The 23,223-nt window shown below is 58.7% G+C and overlaps 2 protein-coding genes across 7 annotated transcripts in view; one reads left to right on the top strand and one right to left on the bottom strand.

Moving 5' to 3' along the window:
- The first annotated feature begins 106 nt into the window (after positions 1 to 106).
- On the top strand, positions 107 to 4,786 carry PLEKHJ1 (pleckstrin homology domain containing J1). 4 transcript variants are annotated; one of them, XM_084794790.1, is made up of 7 exons: positions 107 to 479; positions 584 to 651; positions 722 to 788; positions 1,585 to 1,683; positions 1,796 to 1,886; positions 2,000 to 2,027; positions 2,094 to 4,786. In XM_084794790.1, the coding sequence occupies exons 1-7, from the start codon at positions 386 to 388 to the stop codon at positions 2,202 to 2,204; spliced, it is 558 nt and encodes a 185-aa protein (XP_084650916.1). In that variant the 5' UTR covers positions 107 to 385; the 3' UTR covers positions 2,205 to 4,786. The 4 variants fall into 4 exon arrangements, with proteins under 4 accessions (XP_084650916.1, XP_084650915.1, XP_084650918.1 ...); XM_084794789.1 differs by having other exon boundaries at positions 168 to 479; positions 1,964 to 2,027; XM_084794792.1 differs by lacking the exon at positions 1,585 to 1,683 and having other exon boundaries at positions 168 to 479.
- Positions 3,019 to 23,223, bottom strand: part of DOT1L (DOT1 like histone lysine methyltransferase) — a 40,752-nt gene continuing 20,547 nt past the window's right edge. Inside the window, exons 8-29 of one of the 3 annotated variants that reach the window (XM_084794785.1) lie at positions 21,449 to 21,504; positions 20,756 to 20,835; positions 17,901 to 17,969; positions 17,347 to 17,453; positions 16,457 to 16,498; positions 15,512 to 15,619; positions 15,198 to 15,429; positions 14,871 to 14,984; positions 14,351 to 14,442; positions 14,161 to 14,262; positions 13,807 to 13,944; positions 12,689 to 12,814; positions 12,053 to 12,537; positions 11,815 to 11,950; positions 11,246 to 11,392; positions 10,474 to 10,603; positions 9,386 to 9,942; positions 8,969 to 9,174; positions 8,055 to 8,119; positions 6,844 to 7,797; positions 5,637 to 6,270; positions 3,019 to 4,952 (exon numbers count right to left, since the gene is read on the bottom strand). In XM_084794785.1, the coding sequence (XP_084650911.1) occupies positions 5,672 to 6,270; positions 6,844 to 7,797; positions 8,055 to 8,119; positions 8,969 to 9,174; positions 9,386 to 9,942; positions 10,474 to 10,603; positions 11,246 to 11,392; positions 11,815 to 11,950; positions 12,053 to 12,537; positions 12,689 to 12,814; positions 13,807 to 13,944; positions 14,161 to 14,262; positions 14,351 to 14,442; positions 14,871 to 14,984; positions 15,198 to 15,429; positions 15,512 to 15,619; positions 16,457 to 16,498; positions 17,347 to 17,453; positions 17,901 to 17,969; positions 20,756 to 20,835; positions 21,449 to 21,504 (4,545 nt within the window). In that variant the 3' untranslated portion in view covers positions 3,019 to 4,952; positions 5,637 to 5,671. The remainder of the gene's footprint in view (positions 4,953 to 5,636; positions 6,271 to 6,843; positions 7,798 to 8,054; positions 8,120 to 8,968; positions 9,175 to 9,385; positions 9,943 to 10,473; positions 10,604 to 11,245; positions 11,393 to 11,814; positions 11,951 to 12,052; positions 12,538 to 12,688; positions 12,815 to 13,806; positions 13,945 to 14,160; positions 14,263 to 14,350; positions 14,443 to 14,870; positions 14,985 to 15,197; positions 15,430 to 15,511; positions 15,620 to 16,456; positions 16,499 to 17,346; positions 17,454 to 17,900; positions 17,970 to 20,755; positions 20,836 to 21,448; positions 21,505 to 23,223) is intronic. The other 2 variants (XM_084794786.1, XM_084794787.1) reach the window with 2 other exon arrangements.

Genomic DNA, 23,223 nt, shown 5'->3' with positions numbered 1-23,223 from the left:
CGAGAAAAGGAGCGCCGGGGCACTGGGTGCGCGTGCGCAGTGCGGTGTACACGCTCTCGCTCTGTCCCTAAGGCAAGTGGTGCTGACCTATCGCGACAGGATGAAATCGTTAGGTTTCATCGGCCCGGGAAGGCGCTTCGCTTGTCGTGGGACACTATGAATCAAGCTCAACGCCCCACGTTTAACGTGCTAGGCGGTTGAGGAAGGGCGATTTCCTTCCCTTCCCGACCCGCAGGCTAGCGTCACGCAACGCGCAAGCGCAGTAGTCCTGCTGGGACTTCCGAGATCTTGCCCTGAGACTTTTGTGGCGCTCCCTGCGGCTTCGCAGAGGACGGCGGCCGAGAGGCAGGTCGCGTTTTTCGTTCGCGCGGATCCGTGCGGCGTGATGCGGTACAACGAGAAAGAGCTGCAGGCGCTGTCCCGGCAGCCCGCAGAGATGGCAGCCGAGCTGGGCATGCGGGGCCCTAAGAAAGGGAGCGGTATGCCGCTCAGGGCCGCGGCTGGAGCACTTGGGCGGGCCGGCGAGGTTCCCGGGGAGGCGGATGACAAACAGTTCCGCGCTGAAACCGCCCTGTGTTTGCAGTGGCCAAGAGGCGGCTGGTGAAGCTGGTGGTGAATTTCCTCTTCTACTTCCGCCCGGACGAGGCCGAGGTAGGGGCGTGGGGGGCGCTGGGGACCTGCGCGGCCCGGAGGCCGGCGCTCATGGCCGTGTCTCGCGCAGCCCCTCGGAGCCCTGTTGCTGGAGCGCTGCAGAGTGGCCCAGGAAGAGCCCGGCGGCTTCTCCATCAGTAAGTGTGCTGGTCCCCGCTGTCCCTGCTCCGGACTCTGCTCCGCGCACCTGTCTCCCTTTTACTCCCCCAGGAGCCTCCATTTGTCTTGGATCCCGCCGTCTCCTGGGGATCCAGCGCTCCTCCAGCCAGCTGTCACTCAAGAGTACCCCCGGGGTCTGGTTCCCGCTGATGTGGTCTTAGTTTCTTCCCCGACCCTCTTGCCTATCCGCAACAGGGAGAGGTGCAGCTTCTTGCGCAGACTTGGTTTGTATAGCAGGAGCAGTCTCTGCCACAGGGAAGGTGTAGGCAGGGCTTCTGAGGCCAGGAAACGACGCCTGTCTCAATCATTAATAGTACCGTCTTGTAAAGATTTGGCCATCATGTCTAGCTCCCGTCATCCAATGCGAATCTCCATCGCACCCCTATTTTCTGCTTTTTGCAGGTGTATGTGGAGGCCAGAGGTCAGTTTCTGGTGTCCTCAGTCACCTGTGCCCTCCCGCATTAAAACATTTACTTATGTGTATTTGGTGTGAGTGAGTATGCCAGTGAGGTCAGAGGACAACTTTGGGTAGTTGGTTTTTATCTTCCACGGTGTGGGTCCCCAACACCAAACGCTGACCATCAGGCTTTGGCAGCAACGCCTTTGCCTGCTCAGCCACTTCATCAGTCCTACCTGGGACATGTTTTTAGGCTAGACTGGCTGGCCATCTCCTTCCTCAGCACCGAGATCACATCCACATCCTGCTCTTTGACATCTTAGACAGGCACTTTACTGACTGAACCATCTCTACAGTCCTGTATCCATCCAACGTAGGGCCTACCCTATCCACTCCCAATAACCCAACCTCCCAGTGGGTTCCCTATGTGTGGGTTCAGGGGTCAGGACTCTGGAGGTGCCTGTGTCAGGCAGAAGGTAATGTTAGAATGGGAGAAGGTGCCGTTTGGAACTCTGTTGAGAGGCCAGCAGGATGTGCGCTGACTGGACGCTGAACCAGAAGCGAAGCCCTTCCTTTACCTCTCTGCAGGCTTCGTGGAAGACCTCAGCAGGAAGTATCACTTCGAGTGCTGTAGCCAGGAGCAGTGTCAGGAGTGGATGGAGGCTCTGCGGCAGGCCAGGTGGGGCTTTAGGGACTGCAGGGAGCTGGGAGGAAACATGGGGGGATGTGACCAGCGAACCCAAACCTTTCCTCCAGCTACGAGTACATGCGACGAAGCCTTGTCTTCTACAGGAATGAGATCAGGAAGATGACAGGCAAGGTGTGTGGGGCTGGACGGGTGGGACAGCTTTCCCTGGCCCTGCTCACAGCCATGTGCACCCCACAGGACCCTCTGGAGCAGTTTGGCATCTCGGAGGAGGCCAGGTTCCAGCTGAATAGCCTGCCGAAGGATGGGCGCACTGCTTGTGTTGGCTCCCAGCTAGCTGTGTTGGACTAACCCTCGCGGGGCCCCTGGGTACCCTGGGAAGTGTGTTTTATAGGCTTAAAAACATCTGTTCAAAGCCAGAGGTCCAGAGGAGGTGGGCAAGGGTTGTGGTCCCCATTGCCCGTGCCATCTCCCTGCCAGTGCCCCTCAAGTGCCCACACCCAGGAACTGAGCCTGGGCCAGCTCCCCTGTCCATTGCCAGATGAATGTATAAATGCTAGGTGAAGCTGTGAATGGTGCGGGTTCCCTCAGCCAGCTGTGAACCCCACTCCTGCTGATATGACAGAGCAGGCCGTGGTGCTGAGCCCGCGGTGCTGAGCCCGCTCTTTAATAAAGGTACCTCTTTTCCAAGCCAGTAGACTGAGTGAGAAGGGCACACGGGCTAGTGGGCCAGGAGTGGTTGTGACATCTAACCCCAGCACATGGGAGGCAGAGGCAGATGGACCAGGTTTGAGGCCAGCCTGGTCTACAAAGGGAGATCCAGGTGATGTCTCAAAAAACTAAAAAGACAACCAAGAGCTGGGCTGGTGACACACACGTTCAAGTATGGGTGGGGCTGGGGGCACAGGCTCTGCTCCTAGTACTGTGCCTGGTACTGGGCTGGATACCCTCAGTGGGGAACTAGAGAACCCTGCCTGGCTTTTGGGTGGAGGGTACATCTAAGTGGGAGTCTTAGGTGGCCCCCGAGGAAGAGAACCAGAGTTCTGCCCATTTGATGGGGACCCATACCGTCTGGCTTTCTAACCATTGTGTGAGAGCCTTGCCTCAGCAGAGTCCCTGTCTGCCTCACAGTAGGTAGACATCTGGCAAAGAAAGACTGGCGCCAACAAGTGAAAACGGCTTTTATTACTGTGTCTAGAGGTGGCAACAATGTGTGAGAGGCCTTGGGGATCCAAGGGAGAGAACAGTGCACCCGTTAAGTACAGAGGTCAGTATAAGAAGAGCAAAGCTGCATCAAGTCACAGACAGGCCAGCCAGGCTGCCAAAAAAAAAAAAAAAAAAAAAAAAAAAAAAAGCTGTAGGTTCAGGGTGGGAACTGGGAGGCGTGTCAGGCAGAGTCCTGTCTGGGCTAGCACGGGAGCGGGGCCCAGCCCTTAGGGCTTCCTATCAGTTCCTGAGCTCAAGCCCTGCAGCAGCCTCAGGCAGGGTGGGAGTGGGACCACTGAGGCAGCCTCACTCTGTCTGTGCTAGAACCATCAGCCACAGGATGCCTGGGACCACGATACACCATGGTCAGTTTACTGTGAGTTCCCGTTTCCTATGGGCTCAGGAAAGGACCTGCAGCTGTGCCCGGAGCACCTGTGGCCCACTGGGCCATGCGGGCCAGGAGCACGCATTGTCTGTCCCCTAACACTCAAGTAAGGTGGAGGCAGCGACCACTGGAGCAGCAGCTGCCAGGGTGGCAGGCGGTGTGTACAGTGTTCACTCAGTGTTTTGTTCCAGGCCTGGGATTTGCTAGCTTTGTCCCGGCCACCCTGCTCTGCAGCACCTTAGCTAGCTGTGGTGTGCAGGGACAGGCCTGGCGGACATGAGCACCATCGCGGTGGGGTGGGAGGGGGTTGGGAGAGGACACCAGCACCATCTTCACAGCTGCTTTGGGAGGCAAGTCAGGCTGGGGTTGGGGGGAACATGGCCTCTCCCCTCACAGCCCCCTTACCACAACTGGAAGTGAAACAGCATCGAGGGCAGTCCCCTGGCCTCTCTGCTGTCACGCCCAGTGCACCTGTCCCCGGGGCCAGGAAGAAACACTCCTAGACACAGGCAGCAGCGCCCACAGTGACCAGAGGCCCTGGGCAGCCCAGCACATCTGGACCGCACTCCTGCAGGGTCCCTGGCCAGTGCCATTTTTGTGTGCATTTGAATAAATAAAAGTATTTTTCCTCCTCACTTTTCTTTCCTTTTCTTTAAAGTTCACTGTGCATTATACAATCTAAAAATAAATGCAGTTGAGTCTATGAAATTTATAAATCTCCATCACATCTCTATAAAATACTGTCACTTATGTGACTCTCTTATACACAGATGCCAGGGGACCCACAGTGGGCCAGCCCCATGTCACCTGGCCAGCATGCCCCGAGCCAGAAAAGTAAAGAAATACAAAGTAAATGCACTTGTCACAGGAGCCACGGAGCCCTGCAGTAGCGGCCCTCACCTGTCAGCACCACTCAGCCCAGCTGGGCACCCCGGTCCTACCTCAGCCTAGTCTGCACCCACTGCAAAGGCACGCCTGAAGCCACAGGGTATAACAGTGGGGTGTTCACAGTGACAATAGGCGAGTTCAGCCCCCACTGAGCATGCCTGGCGTGCTTTTGGTGTCAGAACAAGCTGTGGGGGGCATCTGAGAACTGTTTGGCCATGGTCCGCATGTGGGGCAGCACCCGAGGCGGAAGCGGAGGTGGGCAGGCATGGGCTTGCTGGTGAGATAGCACCGGGACGGAGTCAGGAGTCCTCATGGTGGCCAGCCCGGCAGGCCAAGTCTTTATATGATTCTCTCTCACAGACACTTAGACGTCTCAAGAGGTTGTCTTGGACGACTTTGATGGAATAAAATAAGTCAGAATTGCTTATACTTAAAAAAAAAAAAAAAAGATAAATACTTTGTCTAAAACTATCGACAGTACAAACTGGACCAGTCCAGCACCTCCTGTGGTGCCGCCGATTCACAGTGGCTCCATGTCTGGCTCTGCCGGCCTGGCAGGCAGCAGGCTTGGTCCACACCGTCCTTGCATAGGTCGTGGCTGAGGTAGAAGTCCTAATTACCTGCAGGAAGGAGGGGCACAGGTTAGATGCGTTCACGCGCCCGCCATGGCTCAGCTGCCCCGAAGGACACGAGGGCACAGGGGGGTGCTCCTGGCAGGTGCTGGTGGGCCCAGCCCCCTCCAGCTCTGCCTTGCTGAGCACACAGAGTGAGTCAGCTGGAGAGGTTCTAGCCCTCGGACCTGCAGATGGCATCGGCCTGGCTGTCCTATGCTATGCCCAAGCTACTGCCATCATGTGGCTGTACCCAACGGAGGCCAGAGGGCTGCCGCCTGGCTCATCTTTACTCACATGTCATGTCCCTACCACCATGATGACAACCAGGCACCTGTTCCCTGGACCTCAAGCCCCAACTCTGTGGACAGTCTAGAACCTCATCCACTGACCACCTTCTTTCCCCTGGACAGGTGGACTAGAGGGCAGAACCTTGGTCTAGAGCTAGAAATGCGACCCCATCTTGATAGGCTGCTAAGGGCTAGGAGCCCCATGGTGGGTGAGGCTCCCTTGCCTCTGGTCAGCCACACTTGAATCTCATCACCTCAGCTATCCACTCAGCTGCTGGCGGAGGACCAGGAAGTCTTGCCTGCCTCCCTTAGCCTCCCATCTCTACCACTCAGGACCCGGGGCATCTGCCGAGCCCCGCCAGCCGTCTTCTGGGCAAGAGGGACGGTGCGGCTCTAGCCTTACCTTACAGAACATGAACTGCTAGCTAAGCAAGGTCTTTATCGAGGCTTAACCCCTGAAAGGTGCGCGGCATAAGGAGGCGGCATGCCAAGGGAAACCCACACAGCAGATGGCCCAGAGGAGCTGGCCTGTGGGGCGGCGGGCGCGGCCTGCGCCAGGGCCAGCCGGGGCAGGGGCTGGTGGTGCACCGTGAAGGAGGGGCGGGAGACCTTATGTGGGAGGGAGGCGAGCTTGACAGATAGAGAGGCGTTAGCAGGCTGCAGAGAGGCGGCAGAGGAGGGGGGTAAGAAAGCATTGTTAGCGGGGAGGGAGGCCAGGCCCTGCAGAAGCACTGGCTCAGGGTTAGAAGCCAGGAGCGCAGGCGGAGGAGGAGGCAAGGCAACGTTAGGAGGAGGGGGTGCATGGAGGACAGGTGGCCCTGCAGGGGGCCGGCCCAGGTGCTGAGGAGGAAGTAGGGGAGGTGGAGGGGGCGGCCTAGTCTCAACGGAAGCCGCGGCCTGAAAGGAAGAAGCCGGGGTGCTGGCCGCTGCCTGCAGCGGGCTCAGGCCCAGCGTGGCACTGCTACACACAGCCCTGCTGCCGACGCCAGCTCCAAACGGGTGAGCAGAGGCGGAGGGCACCGCGTGGGTAAAGACACCTGTGAACAGGAGAGAAAAAGCAGCTTCAACAGGCGGCCACACAAGAGAAGCACAGCCGCCAGCAGGGAGGAGGCCAAGCGCAGGCACAAGCAGCAAGCAGCAGGCTCAGTGAGGGACACTTACCTGCCAGGCCGAGGTCCCGCCCCTCGGGCCCACCTGCCCGCCCCTGCCCAGCCAGGAGCGCACTGTGCCTGGCCTGTGGCCCAGGCTCTGCACCCCCCTGTGTCTGAGCAGGCCCTCCTGGACGCATTCTTGCACCAGGCCTGCTTCCACGGACCGGCCATGAGGCGGGTAGGTGGTCACCTCAAACAGGGGATGCCCCAGAAGAAAGGCCTGCCCTAGTTTAAGTGCACGTGGTCTTCTGAAAACAAGAGGCATGTGTTACGAGGCTAGGCAGCAGTCTCCTCCAGTCACACGCCTATGAAGAAGATGGTCTGAAGAAGATGGCCTGCCAGGGCACACTCCCTTTGGGCCCGCTGCGGGGCTTGAAAGGAACCTCTAAGTGGATGGTGAGGGACTGAGCTCCTGGACTGGGGCCAGAAGTCCTCACACGTCAGCCCTGACCTGCCTACCTCCAACAGTTCCGCCGGCCACTCCGGAGGAGAAGCTGCCCATGGTGTGCGAGTTGGTCAGTCGGGTCGCAGTGGATGACACATGCACCAGGCCCGCAGCAGCTGGCACAGTGCTGAACAGGGACTGAAGCACAGAGGAGCCGGCCACGGAGCCCAGGTTGGCCTGCAGGGACATGGGTCCCAGAGTGAACTGGGGCCCCGGGGTGAAGGTGCTCAGGAAAGGCCGGGGAGCCTGGGCAGTGGGCGTCACACTGCCCGCAGAAGAAGCCACAGTTACAAGACCAGGGCCACCGAGGAGGCCACCTGGAGGCACGGCTGCAGCGGAGATGAAGAGGTTGTGGCCGCCCTTGAAGTCCAGCTCACGGTCACGACCTTTGCTGGCCCTGCTACCATGTGGCAGTGTGACCTTGTCCGAGGGCCCGCACAGGGGCAGGGCCTCGCCTGCCTCCTTGCCTGCACTGCCCTCGCCCTTCAGGCCACCCAGGCCCTCGGGCTGCCGCCGGCTGAGGAAGGGGTTGGCCTCTGTGGTACCATCCTTGCCCCTCTGGGTCGGGAAGCTCAGGGAGGCACTCAGGCCAGCCACGTCGGGACCCTTGTGGGAGAGGGAAGCACCGTCATTGAAGCTGTGTAAACCGAGGTCCGCAGCGAGGCCCCCACTGAAGGTCAGGCCGTTGGGAGGGTTGGCGCCAGGGCTCGGCCCCTCAGCAGGCGCCAGAGAGCCCACAAAGCTCTTCCTTGGGTGGGAGGGGAGCTTGGCCTCAGCAACAGGCTCCTCCAGGCCCGGCCGGAAAGAGAAAAGGGGGCTGTGGCTCAGTGCAGACCCAGCCTGCAGTGGACTGTCCATGGCCTTGGCCAAGCCCAGGTCGGAGATGGGTGAGAAGGTGGACTTCCATTTGCTGCTGTTCACGGGCTCGCTCGAGGGAGCTGACTTCCTTCCCACTAAGCCACCACCTGCTGGGAGAAACCAGTGGCCGTGAGCTGAGCCTGGGGAAGTGGGCTGTGCCTACTATGGGCGCTGAGAAGCATGCCACCAGGCAGAGGTACTAGGGAGGTGAAGGAGGCCATGCAGCTTGAGGCTTCTTTTGCTGAGCACATGAAAGCCTCTGGTCCCACCCTCCTGACCATCCATGAACAGATGCATGCCCAGGAGGGCCTGCCCTGAGCACAAGGCACCCCCACCCCAGGCTCCAGGCAGGGAGCAGAGCACTCACCGTTTTCCAGCGTCTTCGGAGGAGACTTGCTTTCTAAGGAAATTGTTGCAATTTTTCTCTCAATTCTGTACAAAGAGAATAGTCATTTACCTTTGAGTCTAAGCACTCAGAGAGGACCCAGGGACTCCTAGCATGTACAGCTTTAAAAAAAAAAGAAAGAAGGCCGGGCGTGGTGGCGCACGCCTTTAATCCCAGCACTCAGGAGGCAGAGGCAGGCGGATCGCTGTGAGTTCGAGGCCAGCCTGGTCTACAAAGCGAGTCTAGGACAGCCAAGGCTACACAGAGAAACCTTGTCTCAATAAACCAAAAAAAAAAAAAAAAAAAAAAAAAAAGAAAGAGAGAGGATCCCAAGGCTGCCCTCAGGGCCCACGTGGAAGGCCCTCTAAACAAACCCAGAATAAATCTGGGCAGCCAGCAGTACTGCGGTCTGTGCGTGGGCTGCGCTGGGGGCCCTAGAATGCTCGGGCTGTGGCAGAAGACCAAGATATGTGGCAAAAAACACACATCTCTAGCAGGGCAGCCTGGAGGAGCTTGGTCCTCTGAGCCTAATGCAGCAGAGGCCAGGCTCAGAAGCAGACCACCACTCCACAGGGATCTGCAACAATGTGCTAAGATCCCTGGGAACAAGACACTGGGTGGCCATCTTAGCCTGGTGTCAAAGTCAAAGCGCGACCAAAATGCACACATGCCGTAGCAACTCCACCGCCTCACTGAAAGGTAGGTACATGGGACCTCATTGAGTGGCCACAATGTAGGTGGGGAGAAGTGGGGTATGTGACAGCTCGGACGCAGGTGGAGCACACACGAAGAAGGCCTCATGGACGGCCAGAGCTCCACGCAGCCCAGCATCAGGGTGGTCAGCTTGGAGAGCTGGACGATGGAGCAGTGCACAACTGGCCCGCCCAAGCACTCACCGGGCACTGCTGGGCTCGTCCTCAGAGCCCGGCTCCTCGTCTGAGGTCAGTGGCGAATAATGAGCCCCATTGGTCGGGCCCAGGGGCCGCTCCTTCCTGAGCACCGGAGGCTGATCGTGGTCTTGGTAGGGAGTAGGGGAGCTCTTTAAGGAGTTCTCAGGGGATGAGATGGCTGTGATCTCCAGGGGCTGGTTGATGTTGCTGACCTGGGGGGTCAGGGAAGGGCAGGTGAGGAACATGCCCCGGCCAGGGACTTGGAGACACCAGCCACCATCAGCTCCTTGTGAAGGTACGGGTGGTGGGGGGAGGAGAGGGCCAGCAGGGCCACACACTAGCCACCGTCCCTGCCCGCTGGACTCCAGCCCCACAGCACACATGAGTGGCCTCCCCACCTGCCCCGACAGACCCTGAACTTGCCATGGAGTTGAGGTTGAGAGGAGATCCTGATGACTGCGTGAACAGGCCAGCCACCGTCGGCAGAGCCCGGCGCTTGGGGGACACACCCGTGCTGAGGCTAGGGGTTCCAGTTGATGCTCGCTTTCTTCTGCTACGCTTGCGACTGTCCTGCCCGTGGTTCTGTACACAGTCCCCACGTGTGCCAGAGGTCAAGGGGCTATGCCTGGTGGAAGGCGACTGCTTGGAGTTGGCACCAGCTGCAATGCTGAACACAATCCTCCTCTTAGCTTCGCTCTCTGCATCTGAGAAGGCTGGATCGGAAGGCAGCTCTCCCTTGCTGGTGTCAGGCAGCGGGCCCTGGGTGGCCACACTCAGGCGGGGACTGGCTGCAAGCTGGTGGGCAGGAGAGGCAGGGCCAGAGTTGCGGGGCTGCGGTGGTGTACTGCGAGATCCCATGCTGGCAAAGAGGCTGCTGGGACCGGAGGACTCATCAAAGACAGCAGATTCCATTCCAGAGGCCAGAGGTGCTGGGCTGCTGGCTAGGGCCCCGCTGATGGCCACTGAGCCAGCATAGAAGCCTGCCAATGAAGACACCAGTTCCTCAAGGAAGGCAAGACCACCAGGCCTTCTGGTGAGGGATGTGAGGACACCTAGCTCTGGGAGGGACACGCTGAGGTCAGGCCTGGCTTCCTAGAAGTAGAAGTGAGGGCTCCCAGGCCAGCCTCATAGTATGGGCAGGTGTGGTCACGCCAGGCCACAGAGGAACATAGCCTCCAGACTCTATCATCTGCAAACACCACGCACACTGGGCGCTGTCCTTGCTGTGAGCTGCCGGGCCTTCAAGGGCCAGCTAACCCTAGCATAGGAGAGCTTTCCAGAAATGGACCAGACCTTAAGCATCCCTTGGGAAAGGTGCCTGGCCTGCCCTACCCCAAAACAAGTCAGCAGGGGACAGCCACATACTAGTCACACAGGATCCTGGACTCAGACCCTCAGATCTACCTGCTGTGTGGCCTCAGTCCCTATTTCTGTCCTGTAACAGGATCTCTTCCCGTGGGAACAAGGCAGCTAGCGGGCAGATGCTGCTATGGGTAGAGTGGAGAGGTCACCTGCGGGCGCCAGGGCGAGGCTCTTGCTCCCTGCTGCACTGCCCCCTGCACCATGGGCGGAAGCACCGATCTGCTTGTCAAGTGTGGATGAGGAGTCTCGGGGCTGCGGCACAGGGCTGGGAGTGCTCCTCTGTAAGAAGAAAGCTGCCTAGTCAGAGCAGGCTTGAGAGCAGCAGCCCCAGCAGGAAGCAGGCAGTGGGGCAGAAGGGCTGTGGCAGGAGAGGAGCCGGAGATGACAGAGCTGTGCTAAGCCCCAGAGGCCAAGCAGAACGGCCAGGCCACATTCAGTTAACAAGGACTGAGCCAGGCACTGGGGAAGATGGTCCTAAGTCAAGGCCATCACAGCCACAGGACAGGCTCAATCCAGCCAGGGACACACAGGACCCTCCCTTAGATGGAGGAGCAGGAAGGCAGAGCTGCACAATGCCCCCAGCCCGCCTCTGTGAACAACAGGTCGATCACTCCTCATGTCCAGCCATCAGAAAAGCAGCCCAGGGCCACCACACCTGTCACTGCTGCTTGAGTGGCTGAAACCCTCCTGAGGGGGTTTTTCCCAGTTCTTTTCTTGTTTCTGCCTCTTACAAAACATACAGGGCCCAACTGCATGGCAACAGAGTTAGCTGTGGATGCGGCCCTTGGCAGCTCTTGGGCTGACCACATGCTCAAACTTAACAGCATCCAACAGTCATAAAGACCAAAGTTGTACCTGGAGCCCCACCACAGCCAGCGCCACCACCACCATTACCACCACCACTTGGCCTGGGACACTCACCGCCCTCTCAGCACGGCTGGGCAGCACCACACTGGCCAGTGGGATGCTGACGGGCAGCTTGTTGGGCTGGACTGTACTGAGCGGAATGCTGACAGGCAGGCTGGTGATGGTCTCCCCATGGCTGCTGTAGGCACGCTCCTTCAAACCCTGCCAACAGATGGTCATGTGTCACCCAAGCCTGGAAGCCGTCCTCAGCTCATGTGCTGACAGATCCTGCAGGCTCCTTGTGTGGAGCTGAGGATGCTGCGGGCTGCCTCGTCCTCCCAAACTACCCTCCATCTCTGCGCACACAGTGGAGGCCCCAACCTCTTAGCCCCACTCCAGATGCCTCAAGCAACTGGCTAAACCATGCTCCAGCACACGAGCATCTGAGTCGTGGTCCCGTGGGAGACGCTGACACCCTAGCCCCCCACAACCACACCACGAGGCCTATGGAAGCTGGTCCCCATCTCCTCCCCAGGCCTCCATACTAAGCTCCATGCACCCTACAGAGGAGGAGCCTCTTGGAGTGCTGCCTTTGCCTGCTCCAGTCCTCACACACCACGTGGCTTCTTCTACACAGCCCTCACCTTCTCACTGCCCTTCTCTGAGGTGAGAGGTGAGGTCGCCGGGGAGGCTAATGGCGGATCCTGGGGACTGAACTTCATGCTGTTGGACAAGCCAGGGCTCTGGTAGGGAAGGGTGCTCTCCTTGGTGTGCTCTGCCCTGCAATGAGAACCCAGTCACTGCCCATGCCCGGAACCCCCCCCCACCCCCCACCCCGAGGCAGCAGACGGTGGCAGAGTGCCTCTGTGTACCTGTACTCACCGAGAGTGTGGCTCACTGGCAGCTGCTTTGCTAGCTCCGGTGTGGTCCTGGCTCAGGTGCCGCCTCAACACAATCTTGGCAGGTGACAACCGGGAATAGTCAGGTAAAGCCAGGCCCGACGACTTTTCTAGGCGAGGCCGGCCACTGTGGCTGGGGGTGCAGGGTACGACCTCCTGGTCCAAGGGAGAGGCCAGATATTGGGGGGTGTTCTGTTTGGATGAGGACCGGCTAGCTGCACTGCAGAGCTCGTAGCTGGCGGCATGGCCATTCATGGAGAGCTCGGGGCTCATGCTGCTGAGGTGTGGCAGGGAGATCTTGGCACAGTCCAGCTCAAGGCGCAAGCGCCCAGCGTCGGTCTCCAGCTCGCGGCTTAGCGCGCCCTTGCCGCGCAGATGCAGGGACAGAGCGTCGTCTGGCGGTACACAGGACTTCAACTGCAGGAGCTCCTGCTGGCGCTGGCTCTTCTCCAGCTCCACGATGCTGATCTACAGGTGGGTGGAGCGTCACAGAGCAGCCTGGCTCCTCCCAGCAGAGAAGGGAGCCTGAGGCCACGCACACCCCTGCTGTCCATCATCACAGATATCCTTCTTAGGGTGGGACAGACAATGGGGTCTGGCGCATCACCTGACACCCTACCTGCAACTCCAGGCAGTGTCGCTGCTTCTCTGAGATCTGGCTCCGCAGTGCCTGCTTCTCTTTCCGCAGGTTCTCCAGAGACAGGGTGGACCAGTCCAGCCTCAGCTCCTCGCACCGGGCCCGGAGCTGTGGGCACATGGACAGGAGTCTCAGCAGCTGAAGGCAGCAAGGGCCAGCCCCTCTGGCAGCACACTAGATCCCTCTTACAGTTGTGGCACATGGCATCACCTCCCACTCACAAGCCAGGTGAGAAAGGCCCGTGTGACATAGCACCAAGACCCTGACAAGAGGTAAAGAGTCCCTGGCATGATCCTTGCCGAGCCCAGTAGGAGCACGAGGAGCAGATCCAAACCCAGCACCAGGGCACACCTCCGAGATGGTGAGTGGGCGCTCCAGCCTCCACACCCCGCACACACAGCCGCCACAGGCCCCCCTGCACACACAGCCGCCACAGGCCCCCCTGCACACACAGCCGCCACAGGCCCCCCTGCACACACAGCCGCCACAGGCCCCCCCCTGCACACACAGCCGCCACAGGCCCCCCCCTGCACACACAGCCGCCACAGGCCCCCCCCTGCACACACAGCCGCCACAGGCCCCCCTGCACACACAGCCGCCACAGGCCCCCCCCTGCACACACAGCCGCCACAGGCCCCCCCTGCACACACAGCCGCCACAGGCCCCCCTGCACACACAGCCGCCACAGGCCCCCCTGCACACACAGCCGCCACAGGCCCCCCCCTGCACACACAGCCGCCACAGGCCCCCCCTGCACACACAGCCGCCACAGGCCCCCCCCTGTACACACAGCCGCCACAGGCCCCCCTGCACACACAGCCGCCACAGGCCCCCCCCTGCACACACAGCCGCCACAGGCCCCCCCCTGCACACACAGCCGCCACAGGCCCCCCCTGCACACACAGCCGCCACAGGCCCCCCCTGCACACACAGCCGCCACAGGCCCCCCTGCACACACAGCCGCCACAGGCCCCCCCTGCACACACAGCCGCCACAGGCCCCCCCTGCACACACAGCCGCCACAGGCCCCCCCTGCACACACAGCCGCCACAGGCCCCCCCCTGTACACATACAGCCGTCACAGGCCCCCCTGCACACACCAGCCGCAGGCTTTGGCTCCGCAGCTCACTGTTGTCCTTCTCCAGCTGCTCAGACTGCTCCCGCAGCTGCTGGTTGTGGGCAGAGATCTCCTTTTGTGCCTGGATCAGGTCATTGTAGGTCAAAGCCTTCACACCCAACTGGAGATGCAGAAGACAAAGCGAGGTGAGTGGAGTCCCAGTGCAGAGAGGACAAAGGGGACGGTAACCACCCTACAACCCTGACCCAGGTATGGCCAAGGCCGCTCTCTGCTTTGCTTAGCTTGCCAGGTCAGTACTTCCGTAAGGACAAGGAAAGCTAGTCTCTGGCTGTGCCCGGAACCCTGGTCTGCTGAGGTGGACAGGCAGCCCGGTTACCTCATCCAGCTTCTGCTGGAACAGCCTGCGAATCTCTTCCTTTTGGGCCTGGCAGTGACTGAAGAGCTGCTGTGCCGTGCCCAGGAGCTGTGTGTTCTTCTCCTGCAAGAGGACATGAGCAGGTGACTTCAGTGCCCACCGGGAGACCCTAAATTGACCACGGGCAGTGAGGTGGTAAGCGCCTGCACACCTTCTCCTGGTCCAGAAGATGCTGGAGGTTGGCCTTGTACTGTGGAGTCTTCGTGTAAGCCAGGAACTGCAGGTACTGGATCTTGAAGGACTCTGAGTACACAGCACAGCATGTGAACCAGGGCTGATGCCAGCACACGCCCTTGAGAGGAGCAGCAGTGGGGGCCAGCAGGCACAGGGTGGCTATATGGGGCTTGGCCTGTTACAGGGCCATCTCTACTTGTGACTTTTCTCACAATGTGGGCGCTTCCCTCTTGGCAGAATGGACAGCCCTAAACCCTTAAAACAGACCCCCCTTCCTGTCAGGGGATGCCAGCCTTCCCTGTGTGGTGAGTTGTTCTCTATCAGTACCGATGGGTCACACATGTCCCCAGATAGGGCCCAGGGTCCCTGAGGTAAGTCAATCCCAACCACACATAGGGCCAGCCCAAGCCTCTGCCATGCCGCCCAGCAGGCTTGACTGGATCCTGCCACTCCCACAGCCCCGACTCAACTGCCTCAAGGGCAGACCCGTGACCCACCTAAAAGCTTCTGCAGCGCAGGCGGGGTGGGTGCCACCAGCAGTGGATTGGGGGAGTGGAGCTGCGTGCTCGGAGGTAGGTGGTAGAACGGGCTGTGAGGTGCCCTGTATGTGTCTACAAGAGAGAGGGGTTCCCCATCACCAACCACAGTCCCACAATACAACTGTAGGCAACAATTACCCCAGCTTGTCACATCTGGGACCCAGATCCCCACAGAGCACCCCCTGGTGCAGCTGTAGGCCTGGCTCATGGCACAGGGTCGGGACGGGGACCCCAGCGGCTGGAGACCTGTGCCCACTCTGCCATGCAGGGGAGAAAGAGGCTCACCCTGGGGCGAGGCTGAGGGTGGGGCTGGGGGTGGAGAGCACAGAAGATCCAGTGTGCTTTGGCTCTTCTTGGACTTGCGCTCCGCATTTGCAGCACTCATTTTCTTAGGCCGCCCACGCTTACGGCCAGCCATCTTCCTCCCTTTCTTGTTCAGTTTCTTCTTCCGTGCTTTGGAGGGAGATGGCTTTTTGACAGTGGCCACACCTGATTTCTCTTCCTCAGCAGCAGAATCCTGAAGGACATGGGAAGGCAGTGAAGGGCCACAGCCTGGGCACCCACCGTCCACCAGCCACCTGCAGGGCAGGGAGTCTCACCGCAGGGGCCTCCGTGGCAGCGGCCTTGCTCTCAGGGACCTTGGTCGGGGTAGTTGCGTTGCTCTTGCTCTCCCGCTGCTGCCGGCGCCGAGCTGCCTCCTGCTCCTCCTGGAGGAAAGTGGTGGACAAGTGTCCAGGGCGCTGTAGGACCCAGCTCTGCCCCAGCATGAATCAAATAGCCACACACACAAAAGACACTGGGAGAGGCCAGTGCCCAACTTGGACCCCACAGTCCCTCAGTGGGGAAGACAGCAGCTGGCCATGGTGCTGTTGCCCAGCACTGTCCCTGCACTGACAGCAGCAGGGCCGCAAGGTACATGCCAGCTGGCAGAGACCCAACGTACAACACGGTCCCCAAAGAGCTAGGCAAAGGCCAAGCACATGTGACGTGAACCCAGTAGCTAAGCTGACTCTTATGAAGTGCGCATGTGCGTGCCCTCGCGCCATCAGGGCAGGCTCAGAGCCTCACTGAAGATACACTCTGTTCACAGACTCTGGGGTGCCAGGTGGATGCACTCCTTGGTGGTCACCACTGCAAGCGACAGCTGGTGGCTTGCTGTGCTCTGCTACTAGTGCCCACAGAATGAGGACGTCTTTGCTCACAGCTCCCCGGGACAGACAGGCAGAGGCCCTGCGGGTGTGACTGGAGAAGCCCTGCCACAGAGTACAGTGCCCAGCCTTCTGGGGCTCCAGAGACAGACACCCTCAACCCTGACATGGGGACACACAACACTGGTGACAAACCATGTGCTGGCTCCTGTCCCCTTTGCAGGACCATCATGCACAGAAGACGGACACCCAAGCCAATACTGAGCTTAGGGCCTTCGGGGAGCCCAGGAGGCAGAAAGGTGCCTTCCCCACAGGCTGTTGGGCCTGGGGTCCTTGTCACACACAAGCAGCCATGAAGTGTGTATAGAATCAGAGTCAGGGGAGATGCAAACTTACCCTGAGTTTTGGATTTTTCAGACTAGAAAAATAGTTTTCAAGCTAAAGAGAAAAAGAAAAAGCTGTTAGAAGTAAGCCCCGAGACAGGTAGTAGTGGTGCACGTCTTTAATCCCAGCACTTGGGAGGCAGAGGCAGGAGGATCTCTGGGAGTTCGGGGCCAGCCTGGTCTACAAGGCGATTCCAGGACAATCAAGGCTTCACAGAGAAACCCTGTCTCTGGGGTGGGGGTGGGTGGGGGAAGGGTAAAAAAAAAGTAAGCCCTGAGCATGGAAACAGGGTGGCCACACTCAGATGCTGTGCCCCAAAGAGCTGCCAGGAACACCAGCAGACCCCAAAGGTGGCACAGCTGGAGTGGTACCTAGCCCAAGATGGCTGCCCCCCACTCCCCACGACTGCTAAGGACCCAGGGCCAGGACTACCCAAGGGGGACCCCAGCTGCCACACCGGGAGTCTGTGTGATGCCACTGGCAAAAGGGGACCTCATGCCTCATCTCAGGAGCCTTGCTTGGCTCTCCCTCTTTACCACAGCAGGAAGGGCAGGTCACAGTTGCTGCTGCTGGCTGGCAGCTGTCAGTTTACAGCACTGACTCAGGAAGAACAACTGTCAACACTGGAGCCCAGAGGCCACCAGGACAGATGGAATGCCATGAGGAAAAGGCCAGCACACAGCTGGGGAAGGCTGGTGGGAACAAGTTGAGAATGGGTAACAGAGACCAGAGGCCTCTGGGTAGCAAGGCCAAAAATGCTATGGTTCCTATCTGTCAGAAAGAGCAAGGGCCAAGGCCCAGGGCTGCCAGGGGTCGTGGCCTATGAGTCTCTCCCACTCGATAGGGTGACAAGTGGGGCACACAGAGAATGCTTAACATGCTGCAAAACTATGGGCACTCACTATGGTGCGGTCAATGGTGTGCAGGTAGTAGGAGACAGGCTTCCCAGTCCACGACACAGAGCCCTTCAGGGGTGACAGCTCTACCACACGCATGATGGTGCCAATATCTGTGGGAAGATCAGCATATCAGGACTGCGGTAGAAGGCCTGACCCCTGAGCGACTGCCCACACTCCCACAGCAGTCTGCACAGCGGCATCCTCTAGCCTGCCCAGCTGCTCAGACAGGGGAATAACCTGGAGCTCCTCAGGAACAAGGTGGCAGGCCCATAGGAATAGGGTCAGGCTTTGAGATCAGCCACTATCAAAGCAAGCGTGCAGATCCTGAGCTGGGCCAGCCACTGCAGCCCACAGGACAGCTAGGCACGCTGCAGGACTCTGCACCCCAAGGCCTTTCTTGGGAGTGCCACTTCCTCTTGAAGCATCATGTAGAGAAAGAGACAGGTGTGGTGTATGATGGACAGAGGCTGGGAAGCAGCTAGTGAGCACCCTCCCTGCAGGGCAGAGCCCATGTGACTGAGTATGGGAAGCCAGGCACCCTGTGCACCAGCACTTACCACTCAGGTTCCTGCTGTTGATCCTGAAGTTCAGAGGAGCAAAGGGCTTTGAGGATACGATTCTGCCGCCTATAACACAGAAGCCCGTCACTGGCGCATGCACAAAAGCCCACAGATACACACAACTGGAGACCACAGACCTCGGCATGGGTTGAGGCACAAGTGAGGAGTGTCTGCCCAAAAGATGCTAGTTCGGGGCTGGAGAGATGGCTCAGTGGTTAGGAGCACTGTCTTGCTCTTCCAAAGGTCCTGAGTTCAATTCCCAGCAACGACATGGTGGCTCATAACCATCTATAATGTGATCTGGTGCCCTCTTCTGGCATGCAGGTATACATGCAGATAGAGCACTCATACAAATAAATAAATAGTTAAAAAAACAAAAATGCTAGTTATCCTGAAACTCCACTTGATGCTCACCTGGCCCTGAACTGTGGTGACAGCTAGGTACGCAGGTAAAAGCACACAGAAGGATGAGACTGCTGTGCCACATGCTGCCAGGAAGAGGAGGAGGAGATGGGCACAATGGCCTGCCTGCAGTGGTTCCCTTAAAAACCCAACAGGAGGAGACCCACAGGCATGGTGGCTCAGTGGTTACGCCAGCATTCCCGTGGCTAAGAGTCTGAAAAGAAACTGGGCTATGTAGCAAAGCCCTGTTAGAAACAGGGCTGAGAGCCGGGGGGTGGCGCACGCCTTTAATCCCAGCACTTGGGAGGCAGAGGCAGGTGGATCGCTGTGAGTTCGAGGCCAGCCTGGTCTACAAAGCGAGTCCAGGACAGCCAGGGCTACACAGAGAAACCCTGTCTGGAAAAACCAAAAAAAAAAAAAAAAAAAAAAGAAAAAAAGAAAAAGAAAAAGAAAAAAGAAAAAAAAAGAAACAGGGTTGAGAGTCTGATTTACTGCTGTAGCCCTTGAGGCTGGGGGTCAGAACTGAGTCCCAAGGGGGATAAAGAGCCACATCAAAGCATAAAAAGAATCTAATTATTCAAATCCATGACAGACACAGAGGAAGAACCTTAAAACATGGTAGTCTAGGTGTGGAGGTGCATGCCTTTAATCCAGAGGTGGGCAGATCTCTGCAAGTAGGCTAGCCTGGTCTATGTAAAGAGCTCACGTCAGTCAGGGCCACACAGAGAGGCCCTATCTCAATATAACAAACACCAGCCAGACTCTTGTAAATGCTGCAGATTCTTTTCCATATGTCAGACAGTGGTGGGGGATGGGGCAGGCATGATGGCTCCCATCTGTCCTCAGCACCGGGGAAGCTAAGACAGCATGGTGCTGGGACAGCCTTTCTCAGCATAGACACGCATCTGCAGATGTTGTGCATAGGTCTCTGGCCCCACTCAAAGTCCTGCTTTTTTTGCCCTGTCTGCCCAGCCAGGCCACACCAGGCTGACAGGCACGGGCTGGTCTGGCTTCCACCCTCTGAGCTTCCCTGACAGTGATGGAAATGACCTACTGCCCATCAACACCCACAGTGGGTATTTCTTGTTGTTGTTTTTTGATTGTTTGTTTTGAGACAGGGTTTCTCTGTGTAGTCCTGGCTGTCTTGGACTCACTTTGTAGACCAGGCTGGCCTCGAACTCACAGAGATCCACCTGCCTCTGCCTCCCAAGTGCTGGGATTAAAGGCGTGCGCTACCACCGCCCGGCCACAGTGGGTATTTCTGATGAATAGGTTTAATCAACTTGACACCAACTAGGGCCTTCTAGGAAGAGGGAACCTCAACTGAGAAAATGCCACCATCAGACTGGTCTGTAGTCAAGCCCCAGGGGCATTTTCTTGATTGCCTGGTGTGGGAGGCCCAGCAGGTGGTCCTGAGCAAAGTAGCTGAAGCTGAGATTAAGTCAGCCTTCCTCCACCGAGGCTCCTGCCCTGGCTTCCTTTGGTGGTGGACCGTGATCAGCTGTTCCCCCACAAGCTACTCTTGGTCATGATATTTATAAGCACAGAGAGCACACTGGGACAACACTGCGGCAGCAGTCAGCAGGGGAATGTGGGATTCTGAGGGCAGGGATGGGGTCGGAGCACTGTCACTGAAGACTGGGGCTGGCTGTCATCAGAGCCCGGCCCACCTAACAACTGAGCATGTCTGAGGAAACAGGCAGTAGACAGGTTACAGGCCTGACCCTAAACAGGCAGAATTCAGACAGAAGCTAATGTGGTCAAGTTGAAGGCCAGCCTGGGTCTTGGTTAGACCCAGCTACAGTGCGATCCTGTCTCAAAACATCAATGAAGAAAGGAAAAGGAGGCAGGGGTGAAGCTCGGTGGGGAGAGTCTGCTGAGCATTCAGGCCCTGGGCCCATCGGCAGCACCCTGAAGTAACTAATCCTAAGAGCATGGAGGAGGCCAAAGACAGGCCCCACAGAAGACACCTGCCACAGCAGGGTCAGTTGCAGAGCTGGGGACTCAGGCTAAGAGGCTGGAGAGTACAGTCCCTCTCCAGGCAGCTCGACAGCCCTGGCCTTCTGCTACACGCACTCATCATTCTGAGGTGGGGAGGGCCGCTCTGCACCATGAAAGACTGACAGGCACACACATGCGCGGATACATCAGAAGCTCACAGGCAAAAGAGCCTGGTGTGGCTGCCGCAGCAGAAGATTGACTGCTTCTGAGCCAAGTTCAGCCATCTGCTGGCTGGCTGGTATGTCAGGCCGCCAGGCCTTCACTTTTGCCGTCCAGCCCAGGAGCTGGGGAAGGAGGGCAAGAGGCAGGCCGAGCTGGGGCCCCATGTACTGTCTGTCATCAACGGGGAGGGGTTGCTGAGGAGGTCCTCTCAAGGAAGACTGATGTGCCTGTGTGTCCCCCTGGAGGAGGAGGTGGTACGAGGTGTGGGGGTGGGAGGGCTGCGTTACCTTCCTTCATGTTTGCGAATCGCTCCTTCAGCTGGTGATCCACCTCAGGACCAAAGGCAAAGTTATTCACAAATATAACACTGCAAAACAATGCTCCAGGTCAGTGAGGCCGAGGCTGTGCGTGGCAGTCCTGGCCTGGACACAGCCTGCCACCAGTCCTGGCCAGGCGCTGCCCCCCAGCTGCCCCCCACCTGAGGTGAGCAGGATAAGCAAGAAAGCAGGAGCAGGAGACAGGCACACACTGCCCCGCGGAAGAGGCCACAGCCCTGGGCTGAGTCCAGCACCAGAGCCGCTTTGACTATTGGCGCTTCTGAAACAGAGCACTCCCTAGCAGTGACAGAGTTCAGGGAGAAACTGCTCACAGCAGACAGGGAAGCACGAACAGGCAGGCAGGCAGGCAGGCACAGTGTGCAGGCAGGCACTACCCCACAACAGGAAACACAGGGGTGAGGCCCAAATCACTTGGACCCCTGACACACTGACCCCATGACAAGGACAGCAGCTCAAGGGGCTGCTGCACCCCATGTGGGGCAGGACAGGGGCCACAGCTGGGTCAGCACCAAGGAGGGGCCAGCACTCTTAAAGTAGTAGACCCACACTACCACACAGGCTTACAGCAGCCACCCACATCTGGACAGCAAAAGTCACAAAGGTCCCAGCACAGCCAGCAGCACAGCCCACAGCTGGCCGTACCTCGTGTTGGCGATCCGTTCCCTCCACTCCTCCGAGAGGAAGTCGCCTCGTTCCAGCTAAGAAAGAAAGGAGCACACTTACTCATGTGCTTGCTTGGCTTGGCCCCAGCCCCGCATCTGCTGTGAGAGACATGGAATGAGCGGGCCTCAGGGAGGACGGTAGTGGACAGCTCGAGGGACAGCAGAGCCTGAACCCCAGCAGGAAGCAGCATCCACTCCAGGACAGACAAGAGGGGCCAAAGTGCTGTGCGCTTGGCCAGCCAGCCCTCCCTGCCCCCCAGACGAGCAGCATCACATAGATGTGAGCTGTATACCACACCAATCATCCGTGTCCCTTGTCACTGTCCATGAGGGCTGTGCCTACAGAGATGAGTCTGTGTACACGCTACTGCACAACTGACCCGGACCGATGGCCTGCCCACAGAAGTGGCCCTGCCCCCTGCACCTTAGCGCTGGCCAGCACCGATGGCATCCACCTCCTTCAGGCCGGTGCGTGGTAAAGGGAAAGATACCCTGACTGCCTGGAGGTATGACACTCAGAGAGCCAAGTCGTCTGGACCTTGAGTTCTAAAGGCCACTGGCTGCGGTGCCAGGCATGAGCTCAGGAAAAGAACAGTCTGCTCTATATGGAGGGCACAGGAGTAGCAGCGTTTATGAAGCCCTAAAGGCAAGGACATCCATGGACAGATGGATGCACAGACAGCATAGTCCCTCCATGCTCTGCAAAGACTTGTGGCAACCAACAGCAGCGAGGCTCTGCTACGCTACAGGACACTTCGTGTGGGGCGCCACAACAGACAGATCAACTGACCAGAAGTGGACTTTATCAGGAGCTGAGCGGAGAGCGCGGGATGTCAGCCCTGGGTCATGGGAAAGGCCCACAATGGAGGCCCCTGTGCCATGGAGTGACGGGATGACTGCACCTGCAGAGCTGCAGGCCCAGAGCCACCTCTCACCGCCAGTAGGACAAGGAGTAGCAGAGAAACCACCTGCAGGGCAGGCCTGGGCTGGAGCCAGAGCCTACTCACCCTCGGGGACCTTCAGACTCTGCTGTGCTGTACACACCAGCCAGACATGGGGAAGGGGGCTTAAGTCCTCAAAATGCAGGGCAGTCCCTGGGCCCTAGGGCATCCAACTCTAGGGCTCCCACTCCCCAAAGGAGGCTCCTAAGCTAAACCAGTGGAAGCAGAGACCAAGGCCTGCACCGTGCCTGCTGTGTAGCCTAAGCCGTTGGACAGCTAAGCAGCAGGAGAGCTGCCTGTCCCTTAGACCCTGGGTGCTGGGTCTTTAGACGAGAACGCCCTACGGTGTGTTCAGACTCCCAGAGAGAGTTCTGCACGGCTCCTCTGCGGGTGACGTGCGTGGCTGGTGGCTGGGTCCCACCACTGAGGCTGTAAGAACGGCTGCGGATGGTCCACTCCAGGAATCTGATGAGTGCCCACTGTGCTGTCTGCAGCCCACTGCCCAGGACAGACCTCACCTTGCAACTGTGTCAAGTTTGGAGCCAGCACTGCTCCCCTGCAGGTCCTAGTGCTGTCCTGGCCAGCCAGGCAGGAAGTGTGGGAGCCAGCTACTGCAGTCTGTGTCTGCAGCCATCTGGCCCGGGATGGAGGCCTAGGCCTGAATAAGGTACACCCTGCTGTGTAGGAAATCTCCATCTTCCAGGGAAGCCCCTTCGGACAGTCAGACCCTGAAGCGGAGCACATGCGCTGGGACCTCCTTCCCAGAGCACATATTAGCAGTAAGGACTGCTGAGACACGGTCACACCAGCAGAA

Source organism: Acomys minous (genome assembly GCF_964271855.1).
Source record: "Acomys minous genome assembly, chromosome: 9".
In the NCBI taxonomy this organism is placed as follows: domain Eukaryota; kingdom Metazoa; phylum Chordata; class Mammalia; order Rodentia; family Muridae; genus Acomys; species Acomys minous.
Note: the sequence above shows the minus strand (reverse complement) of the source record. Positions and strands in the feature narration are given on the sequence as shown.

What these genes read in the sequence shown, in the direction of transcription:
- PLEKHJ1 (XM_084794789.1), top strand. Translation starts at nt 386, where the DNA reads ATGCGGTACAACGAGAAAGAGCTGCAGGCGCTGTCCCGGCAGCCCGCA. An exon ending in GCCCGGCGGCTTCTCCATCA is followed by an intron (nt 789 to 1,584) that starts GTAAGTGTGCTG and finishes CATCCAACGTAG; the next exon opens with GGCCTACCCTATCCACTCCC. An exon ending in GAGGCTCTGCGGCAGGCCAG is followed by an intron (nt 1,887 to 1,963) that starts GTGGGGCTTTAG and finishes CCTTTCCTCCAG; the next exon opens with CTACGAGTACATGCGACGAA.